The sequence below is a fragment of the Triturus cristatus genome, chromosome 6 (assembly GCF_964204655.1).
Source record: "Triturus cristatus chromosome 6, aTriCri1.1, whole genome shotgun sequence".
In the NCBI taxonomy this organism is placed as follows: domain Eukaryota; kingdom Metazoa; phylum Chordata; class Amphibia; order Caudata; family Salamandridae; genus Triturus; species Triturus cristatus.
In genome coordinates, this window is record NC_140589.1 from 462393503 (window position 1) to 462412205 (window position 18703).

Below are 18703 nucleotides of genomic sequence, written 5' to 3' on the forward strand. Positions count from 1 at the left end.
GCACAGGCATACCGCCACGGGTATGATGACTTGCGGTACACTGAGGTGGTGCCACGCGAGCTGAGCGGGTCCTCGTTGATGTCCAAGGAGAATGTCGTGGAGTGTTTCGGGGGACAGTGGAAGGTGCCCTTCCAGGGCATGATGCAGAGGGCAGAAGCAAGTCGAAAGAGGCAAATGGAGGAGTGGAATTCTACAGACTCCTTTTTACCACCAAGTCAGTATCAGCTACATGATGATGAGGATTCCCCCAGATCAAAGACACAGACGCCACCAAAGTTCAACCAGAGAGTGTCCATGAATTTCAAGGCACGGAATCAGTGGCACCAGGGCTGAAAGGGGATGCAGTCTGCGATGAGGCCTGTACAATGATATAAACTCTGCCATAAATAAATCAAGGCTCAGATCCAAATGTTTGACCTACTGGACCACAATGTAGGCCGGAGGCAGCGGTCAGCATGGGCCCACATCCATGTGTTGTTGGCTTGCGATGCATGGAGTTAGTGGCACCAGAGCAGTTGTTGGTAGTGCACGATCACCTCCGTGATGAGGATCCTTTTTGCCTCCGGACTGAACCACGTCTTCCTCTTACTCCTCTCCTTGCGTACAATGATATGAACTCTGCCATACACAAATCAACTCAGTTCCAAGTGTGTGACCTACTCGACCGCAGTGTAGGCCAAAGGCAGTAGTCTGCAAGGGACCACAGACAGGTGTAGTTCGGATGCTAGGCAGAGTTGGTGGCACTACATCGAAGGGAGTACAGTGACATGAAATCTACCATAAAGTGTGTACTCTGCCATTGCATAATCAAGATTCAGTTCCACATGTGTTTACCTACTTGACCGCTGTGTAGGCCGGAGGCAGCGGTCAGCACGTGCCAACCGCTGTTCAGCAAGCTCCTCCGGGAACTCTAACACACGATGTTGAAATGGCATGTGGGGATGACTTGTGGTTGACGGATGTAGAAGCACCAGAGCTGAGTGAGTGTGCAGGCTGCGACGATGCCGTGTCCTGCCTGGATTGGATTTGTGCGAGGCCTGCTGGACCGCAGTGTAGGGGGGCGAAGGCATAGTCAGCAAGGGCCCACAGACATGTGTGTTTATAATGCTATGCACAGAGTTGGTGGCACCACTTCGAAGGGAGTATAGTATAGTGATTTGAACTCTGCATTAACATGTGTACTCTGCCATTGTATGATCAAGACTCAGTTCCAAATGTGTGACCTACTTGACCGCTGTGTAGGCCGGTGGAGTATGTCAACGAAAAGGAGTTCAGGGGGCCTGTCTTGTGGAGGACAGCGATGGTTTGAGGAGGCTGCCAGGCTCGTGTCCCTCGGGCTTGAAGCTTGAACAGGCACGTGGTGGGCCCTCTCTGACATACGCCGATGTCTGCAGGTGAATGGTGTGCCCTGGTTGCACAGGGGCGGCTAAGATGGGTCTGGGGACCTGCGGTCTAGGGTGCAGCAGAGCACATGGTTGCAGGCACTGCCGCTCACGGCATCAGCCTGCTAACTTCGGCCTAGGTAATTGTCTTAAAACAAAAAGAAATTAATAGTTTGTTTCAGTCGTTTAGCACTTTTCAAACAGTTTTAGTCTTTTCAGTGTCTTTCAGTTTTTTTTCAGACATCTTTGTCAATAGCTTTATCAAATTTTTATTTCAATGATGTAATGGAGGTTCAAACAGTTCAGAGTACATATCACACAGTTCATCCAAGGATACATTCAGTACGTTATTCATGTAGTAAGTCCACTCAGGTGAAAAATACATTCGACAAGGCACTCTCACTCTTTTTGATCTTCTCAACATTTGTTGAGCTCCCTCTGTCTCCCATTCACCGCTTGACTTTGTCTCCTCAGTGATAGTCGGTGGTATTTGATCAATGGATGCACTTGCATTTAATCTCCTTTCATTACTGTTTCCTGGCTATTCAACTTTATGGGTGACTCTTTCTTGTTTCAGTGCCTCTTCCTTCACCAAGATCTTCTAATAATACTGATGCGGTCTCATTTGTTTTCTTAGCTTGAAGTTTAATCTCTTCTTCATCAGAGACCTCAATGCCACTTTGTAAAATGCCGAACACAACATTTTCAGGACCTCCTTGTTAAAGTGTGTCCCACAATGTGATTACTGAGAAACTAGCATACCGTACTGTGGTATGAATTCACGCAATAACAGTTTTGCTACAGTGAGACTATATTTTTTTCCGGTTCGATAAGCTTCCACCCATCGCGAGAAGATGCACACTATGACCAGGACATATCTCAACCCGTAGCAAAAAGACATCTCAATAAACTTCATCTTCATTCTGTTGAAAGGACCGCCTGATATCCCTATGTGACTAAGTGTAACAGGAGTTATTTTTCCTACACTCATTTGTTGGCATGCCACACAACAATGGCATAATTCATCTGCAAACATACTAATTCTGGGGTTAAACCAGTTAGGCCTTAACAGCCTTGTCATTGCATCTCTTCCTAAATGTGTGTGCCCATGGAAGTGTTGTGTCATTGGAAACAACAAACTATCAGGTAACACTGGTCTCCCATTAGCTGACATCCAGATGTCATTTGCGTTTTTCTCACAACCTGCTCTGATCCAACCTAGCTGTTCTGAAACATTTTTGTACTGGAGTCAAATGGTTTCTGCCTTTGAATGCATGTTATTTTTAAATGTTTTATAAATATGTTATAGTTTACAGCATATTAGGTAAACTCCTCATTGAGTTAAATTGAAACAACTCTTCACCCTAAATTATTTACTCCTTAAATGCAATGCTTTCAGAAAATTACATTACAAAAAAATCTGATCCCATTTTGAAAAATTTCAGTTGCTAATACTAGGTCTTTGAATCAGACTTGACAATCAATCTGCTCAAGTTTCTTGAATTAATTTCCAAATGCTGCTTTTACTCTTCTCTGTCTTTTTCCATAGCTAATAAGATGTAACTTTTCGAGGCTAAAGCTCTGTGGCTGGTTTACCAGGACTGAAAGTATCCATTGTCCATTACGACATTTTTGTCACCACCTTAGGAGCAGGTAGGAATGATATGCTAAGGCATGAATTTATACAGAGCGTTTTAAAGTCAAATATTGTGCTTCTTGTGAAAAGAGTTAATAATGAATGTCTGTGTATTAACAACATTTATGCAGACAGAAAGCAAAGAAATGTTTTTAATTTGAAACAACAATTCTAAATCGGTTGGTAATGTTATGGGTTTTAAAAGATCACATCATCTTTCCGTGTTATGTATGTTGCTTTCTTCATTATAAAAGGGCTTGTTTTTTATGGAAGGACTGCTCCCTTTTGTTGTCTTACTTCATTTTGCCCCAAAGTCTGTGCTAATATTTTTCTTTTGGAGATATTTTGGCTAGAAGCATTTCATTTGTGCATTTTTATATATTTTAATATTGGCTTATTTTGATTATTTAGAGATCTTAAATGGCAAAAACGCTCTTTCAATGAACACATAATGTTATTGTCTCATGCAGGACTTCTTACTCATTTGACTGGATCATGATTTGTTTCGTTTGACAACTTAACCAGCCTTTTGGCGGTGGTGAAAGCTCCATTCTTCGAAAGCACTGACATTCCAAGCATATAAATTGCCATTGAGGAAGGACTCTGGGTGGAAAATGTTTCAAGTATGTATAGATAGGCAGAGGATATGGACGGCAAAAATCTCAGAGCTGAAACACAAGTGCCTTTGCCAACATTAAACTATCCTATAGCTCTAACCTTCACTCTCGAGGTGAGTCCTCGCAATCAATGCTAGCAAAGGATGCAAGGCACCAGGCCCAGATGGAGTACCCATAGATCTTTTTAAGTTTAATACCGATCTATGGGGCCCACTCTTAACGCAAGTGCTAGCAGCCTGTTGTGCAACTGGTTTTATTAAAACATGATCTGAATCCATAGTGGTACCAATTTTTAAAAAAGGTGACAGGCAAAACCCAACTCATTACCGCCCCATCTCGCTGCTTGACTCTCTTGCTAAGGTGGCGGGGCATATAGTACTCAATCGACTGCAAGACTGGGTGGAGGATAATGAAGTTCTATCCGACCTGCAATTTGGATTTAGGAAAGGACTGGGCACATTAGAGCAAGGCCTAAACCTCAGTATTTTGATGGGTAAATATACAAGATCAAGTAAGGGCCAACTATACTTGGCTTTCGTAGACCTCACGGCCACCTTTGATTGTGTCATCCATGAGAAATTATGGAACATACTAGCTACCATGGGAGTGGAGGCAGCATTAATCCAATTTCAGAGGTAGTTGTACAGCAACGCATCTGCTAGAGTCCGGTATGGGTCCAATGGCGAGTGTACGAAGCCTTTCAGCATGGAGAGGAGGGTCAGGCAGGGCTGTGTTTTTGCCCCTTTTCTATTTACAGTATATACTAACGGATTAGAGCAGACAATGCTCGGGAAGTGTCGTGACTTTCCACAGATAGCCAGCTGCCCCTGCCTGCCCTTCTCTACGCTGATGATGCCGTGATAATGGCCCGTACCCCACTGGCCCTGCAACAGGTCCTTGACACCTATAATGATTATATGAAAAATCTGGGCCTGAGAGTGAAAACATCCAAAACTTTTATTATGAGCTGTGGGAAAGGTAACGCGAAGAGCAGAGCCATTTACATTGACAAAAAAAAGGTTGCTAAGACCACAACATATCCCGATTTAGGAATTTTATTTTGAATCCAAAGGATCTTGGACCCAAGCCATTAAGCTAGAAATTTGCATTTCATGCGAGCAACGTCAACTTTGGTAAATTTCTCTAAGAAGTTAGGGAACAAATTCCAGCTGAACTGCTTCACATCTATAATGCGAAATACGTTAGCATGGCCATATAGGGCGCCGGAATATGGGGATATTGCAACGTAAATTCTATTCAAAAGACAGAGAATGCCTTTTAAAGATTCCTGTTAGCAGTTCCACGCAGCACTTCGACCTATATTTGTCACTCAGAATTGGGAGTACCATATATAACATACATAATAAAAGTACAACCGGTCCTCCTTTGGCATCGCATTTGGTCCACAACTAACACAGAATGTAATCGTGAAATCCTAAGAGACAGCCTTCAATTAGATCATGCACTTGAAATACGCTGGCTGAAATACATTAAAGATTCCACAAATGATATGGGGCAAGCGGGCTATTTTGATGACCCCCTTTCTATGGGAAATATTTCCAGAAAAGCTTTTAAAAAGTCTTGTAATGCACATCTGGAGGCAATCAGATTTGCTGGAGAAGCCTCACGACCGATGGTACTTCTAAACCAAATGCTGTTAAGTACCCACGGCATTCAGCCGTTTCTAACTAATACGCTAAACGGGTATGATAGATTAGTTCTGACTCGCTTCAGACTAAGCACTTTCCATCGTTTGGTAAGCTTTCCATCAACAAACGATTGGTCTAAAATTCGGTGCCCTTGCCCGTGCGATGAGCTGTCCCAGCACACCACTATGCATGTAGTGTTATCCTGTGAATTTTACATTGCAAATAGAAGGAGACGGATTATTCCCATTTTAAAACTATGGGGTCTGAAGCAATGCCGCCCAGCTTTCATTGCACTGCAGATATTAGATAATGAATGTTTTACAAGAGATATAGGGGCATATGTATCAAATACCTTTATTGTGATTCTCAAATAGCGATTTTTAGGGAATCGCTATTTGAGAATCGCAAAACGGGATTTAAGAAAAAAATTCTCAAATGTTTTGCGATTCCTTGGCATTCCTTAATTGCTATTAGCAAATTGCGAATCGCAATTAAGAAATACCTTCCTCTTCATTCCAATGGGCTGGGATTCCTTAAATACAATCGCAAAATAGAGAATCACAAATTTTTTCAATTCTCTAATTTGCGATGCCCTTTTGGGATGATACATCCCAAAAGGCCTTTTCCCGTTCGCAAACGGCCCGATTCTGAGAATTGGCCCGTTTGCGAATGGAAAAAGGGCTTGATACAAATGCCCCATAGTTTCAGTTTTAAAAAGTACAATCAGGTTTAAGAAAAATGTTAATGTGTTAATGTAAAATGACAGGAAATAGCACTATTTACTCTTAGTTTTTATGTAATTACGATTGTCTAATGAATTATTTTAATATTGAGTCAAAATATTATACTTATATCTGCAATATCATGTATGATTTTATGATTTTTTGTATTACAAAAATCGAATAAAGCTTGATTTGATTTGATTTGACAACTTAAGTGGCGAATACATCAAATTGAATTTCTAAAATGTATTCATTCGATGGCTACATTGCAATTGTAAATGTAACTACATTCACTGAATAAATCTAAGGATAAAAGAAAAATGTGAGAGCCTTTATGTTAAGTAGTTTTTGGCATATTTGTGAATTCACTTTGTTTTCCACTGGTTTGTGATTCAACCCTTTCTGATATGGTAAACCCCATCAGGGTAACACTGTACTGTTTGCTGGAGTTTGTTTGCAGTAAATTTAAAAAAAAAATGAATGTAAGATAACATGTTTTGCAATATAGGAAATGTAATGATCTTGAGGTTTCTATTTGCCTAGTTATACAGAAATGTTGTGATTTAGAAATTCTGTATACCGTTTCTGGCAATAAACGGTATGGTGGTAACTCCCTTTGATATGCAGGAGGAGGGAGCCAAGTAAGCTTTTTCCCCATGGCTCAGTTGTGCCTCCATACTTGCTTGGCCCACATCCAGAGAGCTTGTCAAGGCTCTTGTAGCAGTGATGCCCTCTATTGACATCACTACTTATCAGCGTATTCATATAATCAAATAAAACTGGACGTTTAGTGTTGGTCGTGTTGATAAAAATCATTATTATAAAACATAACTAAATACAAAGTCAAGTACATCATATACCTCACAGACTGAAAGCTAATATTTGGAGTCTCAAAGGCCCTGACACAGCCACTGGCAGATAGATTCACCCAAATGGCTAAACCCTTTGATGCACGACCAAAATGGGAGGGGATTGCCAGAGTACTGAGACACTGGAAACCGTTAATATCTGTTGTCTAGGTAACCAAGATTTCCTGAAGCACACCAATATCATAGTGCTTCATAAAGGTTTGCCGCTCTGGTAAGGAGATCTTAGAGCGGCGCCCTGCCACATTCCAGCTTAGTATCTTCAATGCACCATCGCACCGGCCGGGGCCATCACCTGGGACCGATGGAGTAGCACGTTTGGTTAGTGTCACTATTCAGGTGGATGTGCTTTCCTTACAGTCATCAGGTCTAGCTGCCAGTCGATCTACATCAGCAGGATCCCTCAGGGCAGGGAACCTCCTCCGACACACCAATGGGGACCTGAAGTTGAGTGGATCAGATGGGCAAGAATGGACATTCATCATTTTTGTTTTATAGAGATAACCTGGGGGAAGTGAAATGATTCTATTTCTGTTACAATCAGTGACCTCTTGTATCTTCAATATATTTTTAACACAAGAAGGATTTCGGAAATGTATCACAATTCAGTCCCATCGATATCCCTACTTGAACATCCCAGCCATTCAACCCTCCTCACCATTATGGTCTCATTTACGCCCCTTGGAGTAAAGTGTTTGTATTTGCCAAGCCAGCGAGTGGTTCTGCAGCGAAGATGCTCCCAAGCTTCCATTTGGTCATGTCTAATGGGGGGAACTCCTTCCAGGACCAGAACGTAGGGGCAATCTATGGAAGGCTCACAGTCTCATTATTGGGGATAGGGAATGCTCCAAATAGATCTTGGCTAATTGACCTGCCCCCAAGCGGCCCTGTATTTTATGTAGCTATGCTGCTAGTATGGCCAGATCCACACTCTGGCCCTGTTACTACGGATTCTTCACAATTTTTGTGGGAGTGCCAGGATGCTTCCAGGGTCTTTGTAGATTCCTGTGCATCATTTTATACGCTTGCCTGTGCCAAGGCCATATTTAAATAATATTCCCAGACTAAATCACTATGTAATAGTATCACTGTTTACTGTTTTCACATTATTTTAACTGCTAGTAAAACAAATCTTACTTCAGGCGGGATTATTTTCAATACAATTGAGTTGCACTTTGCCATTTCAGCAACATTATAACTCATCTTCCGTACCTTGGCTTTATCTCTCATTGAGCCTTTTCCCAAGATGGACATTTTTGAACCCGTTTCTTCCTGTAGCCTTTTCAACGAGTTCCCTCTCGGACCAAGCAATTTTCCCACAAAATTGAACTGAAAACAAAATAAAGGCGTGTTATAGATACGTGTGAGATCAGATAACTGAGTTTTACTCTGCAAGAAATACCAAAGAAAACATGTTGCAAGGTTGAATTCACAGAATTGTTTGCCTTACCCTCTCACGGAATACTGTTAAGAACAAAGAAGCAGGCACACTTTTGTTCAGCTTCAGCAGTTACATTAAAAGAGGCAAACAGTGAACTTTATTCTTCATCTATATGACAAATGTAACATTTTGGAAATCCAGATGAAATACCATGTCACACTTCTCAACAATGGGTTCACTTGGTCAGCACATTTTCTACAGGAAAAAAAATCTGAAATGCTTTTCAAATACCTGTTTTTATTTCCAAAATCTATAAATGTCACCTTTAACCATTGGTCGATATTTAAGCCCCGACCAGCTGCCAGTTGATGCACAACACAGCCGAGCATACATGACAGGCCGGAATGGGGAGAAAAACGTCTTCACTGTCTGAGACAGAAATAAGTCATTACAGCACGGTTTTAGGAGAGCGGGCAAAATGTCAGCTTCATGTAGTGCAGAGCAGACTTTTTATCTGCTGAAAATTTAGAGGCAAACTTTAAAAGCATCATTTTAAATTTTATTTAGAGTTAGAGTTAGTTGTGTGATTTATAGAGGGAATGCAAAGGTTATGTTGCATCTTTGTCGAATAGTATTCATTATTTCATGCAAACATTCTGCAGTCATGCACCGTTTAAGGTTATACGACGGAATTTAAAACGTGTGAGTTAACATTTGCTTCAGTCAATTAAAGATTTTCTCCTAAATGTCATCCGTCCCTTCAGTCATTAGGCTGGATTTCAAGCACAGTTTGGTTTACGGGCTATGAATAAACAGTGCTTAAGATTAAAATGCTCAATAAAGGAAGACGTTTATGTTCATATTGAATGCATATTTATGAGAATTCCTATAGAACAGTTTAATAAAATATCAAAAGAATGAGTCTTCTCTTCTACCAGCACAGTAAGTGACCACAAGTGAGGTAAAACTGTAATATTCCTTGCTTCTTGGAAACGATACTCAAAGTTTTTCCTCGCCCCTCTTTTACCCCCTTTCCCGCATGTCATGGAGGAAATTTTTCCTTATCAGTATTACAGACAGGGCATCTTAACGTGGCAGACATAGAGAACAGCAGACATCATATCTCATAATTTTTTACCAGTAGTGGCCGGTGTCAGAGGAAATAGGCGGGGAGAGGGGGCGGAGGGCGACGACAAACAACGAAAAAAAGAGAGGAAATCAAAAAAGAACTTACCTGCAGCCTGCCGCATAACCGTCTTCTGGTCGTCTTGTGGCCCCACTGCAGCCAGACTCCCCTGCAGCCAATCCTGAAGCTGCTCTCATGCATGAGGGCAGCTTCAGGATTGGCCTAAGCACTGATGATTTGTGCTTACAGGGAGACCGTGCTTGCTGTCTCCAACCCAGCTACGCAGCGCAGATAAGTTGGAGAGAGCTTCAGTGTTCATGACTCTTTGGCCTGCCTGAGACGGTCGGCCAAACCGTGATGCACACTGATAACAGTGCAAACCACTCCCCGAGGTGCCTGTTATCCCCGTGGCCCTATTGCGAAGACTCCTGCGAAGTCTACTGGAGAAGATAAAAAACCCGAGAGGAGTTTCAGGATTCTGATTCTTGTCCTTCAATTATAGCCAAAAATTAATTTGGATTAGGGAAGTCTTCTACCAGGGCGTAGCTTGGTCAATAAGATTCGGGAGGTGTGAACTTCAGATTTTTCCAACAATTACCTTGGAACATCTTGTTAAAACACATATGAGAAGCACGTCATGAGGGTGGCTTAAAGGGCAGTGGAAAGAGAGGGGGGCAGATTGATAGGGGCACTTAAAACACAATATTTCTGAAACTAATCAGTATTATTGAAGGCCTTGAAAACAGAGACGAGAGAGTGTGCATATGTGTGTTTTTGTCAGTGTAGGCATGTAAAAATACCAGGTGAAATTTGACAGGTACTTGAGTATACCTGACTGAAAGCACTTGTACCCAACTATTTACTACAGAGTTCCTTTTTTCATGGGGTAGTAACGCCTCAAACACTCCCCCTGAAGCTATACCCCGTCATTAACATACTACCAAGTATAAGAAACATTTTCAGGCATAAAAATACTTACATGATTGAAAAAAGCTAGGGCTGCAATTCATTTACACATGTGTAGCATTACCACACTGTCACATATTACTAAGCTTGAGTAAATCCTATGCAAGGCATGGGGAGTGTGCATAGGTAAGGCATATTTTGCCTTGAGAGTTTTTGGATGGCCACACACATTTATTTGTGGGCATTTAGAAATAACTATGCCTCTTTTCCATTCTGGATGTCAAGGGCTGAAGTTAATCCCTCCCAAGAGTTGTATTGCCTTTGTATAATGAGGAATTGTACAAATTATGTGATTCTTTCAGTTAATATCCTCAACTGACACATTAGACACCAGTACATTTGTATTGTATAATTCTTCATCATCTACCTCACACAAACATTTGCCAAACCCTTATCCTTCTCTTGATTCAACATAAGCAATTTTTCATTTAACAAACTTACAAGTGTTTCATCTGTTGATCATCGTTACTCTGCCTCAAAGTTGCAGTGTTTTTCTTTTTTTATTTACAGAGTTTTATATAGCGCAAACTTGACCCGAATCGGGTATCAGAGCGCTTTACATAGCACCAGTTGCATTACATGAGGACACAATCATTTTTGTTAGGCACGGGGAGATTAAGTGATTTGCCCAGAATCACAGGATGTTCAGCGTCATTGCAGAGACTCGAACCCAGTTCCCCAGTTTCGAGGTTGACCGCCCTAGCCGTTAGGCCAACTCTCTCTCCAAGTTTTCGGGTATTGGGTATTGTGACCTTTGCAACTCTTTTCCCTTGAAGCCTAAACCAAGAAGCCTAAACCTTGGTAAAAAAAAAAAATCTGAGGAGGAAAATGTGCTTGGGAAAGCATATTCACCTCAGGAACTCATGTACTACCTTCTGGATGCCTGGATGTTACTTTCCCTGTTCCATGGATTCCCAAGAATAATCGGAACTGAACAATAGCATTATTCCTGTTCAAGATGGTGAGCGCACTGGAATCAGATGGTTGCTTCCCAATCCAAGATGGCTCCTTTAGTTCCTGTGATGTCACTTTTTCCATTTTAGAATAGTTCATGCCACATAGTTCTCCAGAAAGAGGAAGACCAGGACTATATCATCATTCCAAATCCAAGACCATGAACATAGTAGATTTCAATGGCTACCTCTAAATCCAAGACAGCTTTTCCACCACTTCTGATGGAATTTGCTATCATTTCAGTATAAAGGCTGCTGCAGGGGAAGGTGCTCTACAATGAAGCCAAAAGTATTATTTATTGCATTCCTTTCCACATTTGAGTTAGAAATTTGTCCCATTGGTTTTCCGCAGGATTGTCTTTGGATTTAATAATCTTTGCTAGTCTCTTCTACAAATCTCCTAATTCAAGGTGTTTTAACACAATCTTGGATAGTTGTGTCTTAATACTCATCTTCAAACATCTTCATCTACCTTTGGTGGTTTTCCCCTTCTGGATTTTTCTCTCTTGCAAACTTTCAAGTTGGCACCTACTTTGTATGCATTGTTTGCTTTGCTTAGGTGGTACCATGGGTACAGAAAGACGTCATGTCAGTATAAGACAGCAAATAAGTCAAGAAAGAAGCCCCAGTTCAGTCTAAAATGTGACAGTTTGCAGCACTACCAGATTTGCCTTCCAGTTCCAAGTTCCAATTCAATGATTGATACCAATCAGAGTGATGCTTTAGACACAACTCAAGATTTGACTCAAGCTATACAACAAGTGCAAGAGATACTACAGTTAGGGAATAACAACTTCACCTTACAGCAACTCTTATCTGCTAGGATTATTGATTGTCATGTAGCCACATTTGGTACACATCACTTTTCAGGTGAAACCTTTTTGGATTATTTAACTTTGCCTTTTGCATTTTTGTCCATTTCAGTTTACCAGCAACATATTTGATAAATTGCTTGTTGGGAGTGCAGACCTGGGTTACATTTCTTGCCACTTTTTCTGCTACTTCTCTATCAGACTAGTCCATCTTGGTGAAGGCATTCAAAATATGTCTGATTTGGAGTTTGTGAGCAAAGAAACTTTGTGTGACATTCCACAAAGAAATGTTGATGTCCTTTGTTATATCACCCTTTTCTGTCAACTAACTTCAGAAAGCATGTGGATAGAAACATCTCGGTGACCTTTTTTCGAAGAGAATTGAAGGAACAAGTGATAGTTGAGTTGATGCACTCTCACAGACCTATTACCTTAACAGGCTTGATCAATATGGCTCTTGTAATTGAACATTTCTTGAATGAGAGAGTTGTCAAGAAGACCTAAGTAATAATATCTGGAAGGCCACAGAAAGCCTTCCCTCCTTGGAAGGCGGAGATCAAACGTTATGAAGCCTCTCATGAAGACCGTGTGAAAAAAGGGGAAACCAAAAGCCCGTTATCTCAGCCTGAGAAACAGTGTGATTGAATATCTTGTCTCCATGTTTTGTGTCGAGCCAGGACACTTAGCTCGTGCTTGAACAATGAGACTAAAGGGTTTTGGGAAACGCTGAAGCCTGTCATAAAGGGAAAGGAGGTGGGTATACAAACCCCCCTTTGCAGCACTTTCATTGAATAATTCTTAATTACACCATTTTCTTCTGAAAATACGCATCTGCAATGATGATAGTATAGATTTCCATGCCCCAGCTGTGTTGGATTTAGAGTTATGTGGAGTGTGTATTGATTCAGAATGGGTTTAAAGGAACCACAATCAAAAGATGCTAAAGAAAGGCTGCAAGCATGTAAAAAGTATTGCTTGTACATCACGGTATTCCGGTCCAATCAATGAGATGACAGCTCCCCTCTTAGTAACCTTTGGTGATCATAAAGAAACTATGTCCTTCAAATTCATTGCTACACCTAACTATATTGTAAGTTTTGGAATACTTTGTCTGAGAAGAAATAATACCAATGTTAATTGACAAACTCAAATCATATTGCTCTCCTCTCATTCTTGTCACTCAGATTGTTTCTCTTTTGAGAGCTACTGATCACCAAAGAACTGAACCAAGATAGAAGCAACCAAGTGCATGCTAATGTTGCTATTATTCCAGGATATAACAATGACTCCTTGTATGTTTTTGAGAAACCTAAAGTCTATCTATCTATCTAGGAATACAGACCATATGTGGACTGTTAAGGACTTAATAAAAGTACCATCAGATATCACTATCCCTTACCACTCATTAAAGACATTCTTGAGACTGTAAGAGGTGCCACCATATTCATGAAATTAGATCTTCGCTGGTCCTATCATCTTCTATGAATCAAACTCGGTGATGAATGGCAGATAGTCTTCAATACTGAGCTTGGGCACTTTGCACATTGTGTTATGCCCTTCGGACTATACAATGCTCATGAAATCTCATAGATCATGTCTTTGCCAATTTAGTTAACCAATTTGTGGTTGTATATTTGGATGGCATTTTATTTGTATTGTTTTAAGAGACTTGTAGAGTGCACAGCTACCCAGAAAGGGTCTCCCGGCTCTAAAGCAGACAGTGAAACAGAGATGGTAAAGAAAGCAAGGATAACATAGCATCATACCAGATGATTTGAACTCAGTCAGAGCAATTGGAGAGCAGAGTCTTCAGGTTCTTGTGGAAAGTAAGTAATCAGTGGCAGTTCCTGAGGGCTACAGGAAGAGAGTTCCAAGGTTTCAGGCCTAAATAGGAGATGGAACGCCCCTTAATGCGGACTGACGAAACCTAGGTGTGGGAAAAAGTGAGAGGTTGGCTGGTCTCAGCGACCGGGTGGGGACACATGTAGACACCACACCTTGGACGTATGAAGGAGTGAGTCCGTGTCTGGCTTGAAACATGTAGTATAAGGCCTTGAATTTAATGCGCTTGTCAACCTTAAGCCAACGTAGTTTGTGGAGGAAGGGAGAGATAGAAGCATATCTAGGCAGCTGAACGAGAAGGTGGGCGGCAGCGTTCTGAATGATTTGCAAGCAATGGATCAAAGATTTGTCGGCGCCCAAATACAGTACATTCCCATAGTCCAATGTGGATGTTACCAGGGCCTGGAGCACAGTTCTCTGGGCCTTAAGAGGAATCAGCCAGAGGATTTTCTTGAGCCATTTAAGAATAGAAAAGCAAGAGGCTGTAAGCTTGGAGACCTGCGGTTTGAGCGAAAGATTCTTATCAATGATGAAGCCGAGATTCTTAGCCTTATTAACCGGCATGGGTAAGGGCCCCAGTGAGACAGGCCAGTGGTTAACTCCCCAAAGTTCAGGATTATTTCCCAGAATCAGGACTTCGGTTTTATTGCCATTAAGCTTTAGGTCATTTCTGTTCATCCAAAGGGTGACATTAGACAAACCTTGCCTGAGAGGGGAAGGATCATGATTATGAGCATCAGAAAGTGGAAAATATTCTGGGAATCATCCACATAAGAGAATATGGTGAGACCAGACTTCTCAATCCCCTCCATCAATGGGCGAAGGTAAATGTTGAAAAGCAGGGGACTCAAAATGGAACCATGCGGAACCCTCGAGGTCAGTGTGAGGGTCATGGATGTGTTGTTCGCTGATGAGACCTGAAATGTTTGATCTTTCAGAAAGGACAATAGCCACCTCAAGGTAAGGTCAACAATGCCTAGTGCCTCCAATCTGTCCAGGAGGATGGAGTGTGAGGCTGTGTCAAAAGCCACACTTAAATCTAAAAGGATATGGGTGGCAGTCCCACCAGAATCGAGTTCTTGCCTAAGGAATTCTGTGACTCCTAGTAGGGTGGATTTGGTACTATGGCCTGCCCTAAACCTAGACTGAGACGGATGAAGCAGATTACGAGTAGTGGTGAAGGAAGAGAGTTGAGTATTTACATGCTTTTCCAGAATAAAAAAAAAAACAGAGAGGCGGGAGATTGGCCTCAAGTTTGATCAACAGAGAGGGTCAAGGTCATCCTTCTTGAGCAGAGGAGTACCAAGGCATGCTTCCAGTTCTGGGGTACATCACCCGTACTCAGGACGAATTAGGGAGATAAAGAATTACTGTGAGTGCGGCCTCATCAATCAATCTAATTTTTTCTGATTTATTCATGAACACCTGTAGATCATATTGATCATTACATCAGTGTACTCCACAGATTATGTTGGAAGCCGTTATTTTGCAGATTGAAGAATTGTGAATTTGGGAAATTGGATATTAAGGCCCAGATTCTGAAAGATGTCCCGCAACTCAGCGCAGCACCCAAAGAGGCTGCACTGCGTGACAGGGAGAAAATGGGAGAGAGCCATATTCACATAGATGCGGCTCTCCTCCCCTCTCTTTAGCGTTGGTGCTGATTTTAACAGCCGTACTCCAGGTACACACACCATAGTGCTAGGTTGCATGCCTGAGTCTACCATAGGCTTTGTACAGGAAGGGTACCCTTCCAGTACAAACTAGTATGGCAAGTCAACTTTAAAACCTTTTCCTACTTTGAATGTGTGCTGTACAGTGCAGCACGCAAGCAAAGTAGGAAAAGAAAGCAGAAATTAAAACATTTCTCCTTTTAACGCCTGCTTTCCAGCGTTATTTATTTTTCGTGCTAAACCTTGTCTACTAATGTTAGTAGACAGAGTTTAGTGTCAAGAGCATGGGAAGCTGAATGGGAATGCCCATGTATCACCCTTGTATTACCCCCTTAATGCAAAGTAATGCAAAGCAGTGTATCGCACTGCTTTGTGTTACTTTTTCATACAAACCAATGCTAATACCAATTAGCATGGTTATTTAATCCCCAAATAGGTTTAGCGTCAGGCTAGCATTACAATAGTAACACTAACCCAGAGCTATACCTTTGTGACCTTTGGGCCTTTCGGCCTAAACATCTTGTTTATCATCTATGCTCTCAAGATTTAGCCATGAATTCTAAGAAGATCATTCTAGTCCCACGTTTGTGTCTTCCACTACACTCATAGCAAGTAAGTGATTCCTAGGCTTCACAAATTGTTGCCATCAGTTTACTCCAGACTTTGCCAATTTAGCCAGTCAGATAGCGCAGACAACTAAGAAAGCACATTTACAGAAATGTTTTCATTTGGATACCCAAGCAGACCAAGCCTTCTATAAACGCAGGGAACCTTTTTATCAAACATCTGAATTACATCATGGAAAACCTGCGTTGATGTTTTTTGAAGAGCCTCACACCTCTAACAAAGCTGTAGGAGCAGTAGTATTGTGGACTCAGCTTCATGATGGTCTGAAACATCTCGTCTTCTGTTTTGCTCATATGCTGAATGACAGTGAATGAAACTATTCAGTTTTAGAAAGATAATTACTGGCAATGAGGGCGCCTGCATGGAACTGGAAATAGAACTGAAACTTGGGAACCATTTGATATCCAGCATAACCATAGAAATCTACAGTGTCACGATAATCTGGTTGACGGCAACTACTGCGTATGTGCTTGAAGTGCATCTGCTGACTGAATTTCTCTAAATGCTGCGCCGGCCGAAGAACCTGCTCTTCCACTCGTCTGTTCGGATCTTCCGGGAGATGTGTTCCTCCCTTGTCCACCGGGCTGCGGCCGTATCCTATTCCGGGCAGCACTGCCGAGTGGCCACATGGTGGGGTTCCCACCAGACCGCTGCTTCGACAAAGTTCCCGGGCTGACCTTAGGGCATTGCCGCTGCGGTGCCTGCCCTGTATCCTCTGCCTAGCTGGGGTGCCTCCCCGGGGGTGGCCAGGGGCATGGTGTGTCCACTGTCTCTCACCCCTGTGGTGCTGTAAGCCAGTCTCTGCCGCCTGCTTGGGGGCGGGGTCACCACGGCATGCCAGTGTTTCACGCTGGGCCAAAGATCCGCGTATGTAAGTAGATGCTGATACACACAGCTGGGGCCCACTGACTGGGACTACCGCCATTGACTGCTCTGTCTCTCCGCCTCTGCCTCCCTTCCTGATGTGATCTCATTTGCTCCTTTCGATTTTTTGCTCTTCTGTCACACTATTCACCTTCTGCATCCCATCTTTTTGCCATTTTCTTCCCCTTCTGCTTTCTGCTTTTTTTGTCTTTTCCCACCTGTCGCATTGTGCATTTCCTCACCGTATCCCCACAGCTGCTAGTCCCCTGCAGCCACACACTCTTCCTGCTCAGCTCTCCCCTTTCCCACCTCCCTGCCCCCCAGTGGTCCAGCCCTCCCCCTCACGCCACACATTGATCACTGCAGCGCAAGCACGCAGCGGGTGAACTCAGTGGGTGTGCCGCAGGTGTGCCGAAGGCACCTGGAGCACTCCCACCAACACCAGTTCCGATCCTAGTACCATCCCTCGCTATAACGCCAGCACCCTCTATGCCCTCAACACTGGACACCACACCGCCTGCCGTCAGACATCACCAAATGACACCCAGGGTCCCTTCTGCAGACACTGCTGCTGCACCTTCGCCCGCCACTGCAAAAAAGCCCACCCACCGCACGACCAACACATACCGGACCCGACTCTCTCAGCTGAATCCTGCTCAGCACATGCTCCCTCAACAAACACGCCATGGAGATGTGGGACCTATTCGACACAGGCCACCCCAACATCACCTTCCTCACAGAGACCTGGAGGAACTCCACCTCTGCCCCGGACATTGCCACAGCCATCCCGAATGGCAACAAGTTCATTCACAAGGGCCACATCAACAAACTGGGTGGAGGAAGCACCCTCCGCCTCTCCATCCACTCAGACGACCATACAACCAACATGGAACACCTTCATTTTCAGCTCCAGACCAACCCGAACACCGCCCTTTGTGGCACCCTCATCTACAGAGATCCCCATCCACCTTTCAGGGACTCTATCCATAGCTTCATTGCACCCCACTCTCTTGCCTCCTCTGACTACATCCTCCTCAGTGAACTTAACTTTCATCTGGACAACCCCAAAAACAAGAACACTTCATCCCTGCTGGAAAACCTCGCTGCCGTCGGACTCAGACAATGGGTTACCTCTTCAACCCACTCAGCAAGACACAAGCTCAACCCCATCTTCTCCAGAATCGATAACATCTCCTTCAGACACACCTACAAGCTGCCTTGGACCAACCACTGCTGTGTCCACTTCTCCTTCACTAAACCCACAGTACACCACCATGCCCACCGCTAACCTCAGAGAAGCTGGCACAAAGTCACTGAAGAACAGATCACCACCTCTCTTAGCAACACCCCACCTCTGACTTCTGCGGACTGCTCACAACCTCCACCAATGAATCTCCAACTGCGCGGATGCACTGGCTCCTATCAAGAAAGTAGAAATTCATTTCACTCTCCCCTGCACTGCTTGAGTCCAGACACTCCTGTAAACAGCTCGAAAAGAGATGGAGGAGCAGCAAGACATTGGAAGATCGCACAGCCTTCAAAAGCGCTGTCACCGCACATCATAATGTCATTAGAACAACAAAGACC

At 43.0% G+C, this 18703-nt stretch overlaps 1 protein-coding gene across 2 annotated transcripts in view; it reads right to left on the reverse strand.

The window, feature by feature from the left end:
- Positions 1-18703, reverse strand: part of KHDRBS2 (KH RNA binding domain containing, signal transduction associated 2) — a 1521990-nt gene that overhangs the window by 1031938 nt on the left and 471349 nt on the right. For both annotated transcript variants that reach the window (XM_085609195.1, XM_085609194.1), the window contains one exon: positions 8085-8201. In XM_085609195.1, the coding sequence (XP_085465321.1) occupies positions 8085-8201 (117 nt within the window). The remainder of the gene's footprint in view (positions 1-8084; positions 8202-18703) is intronic.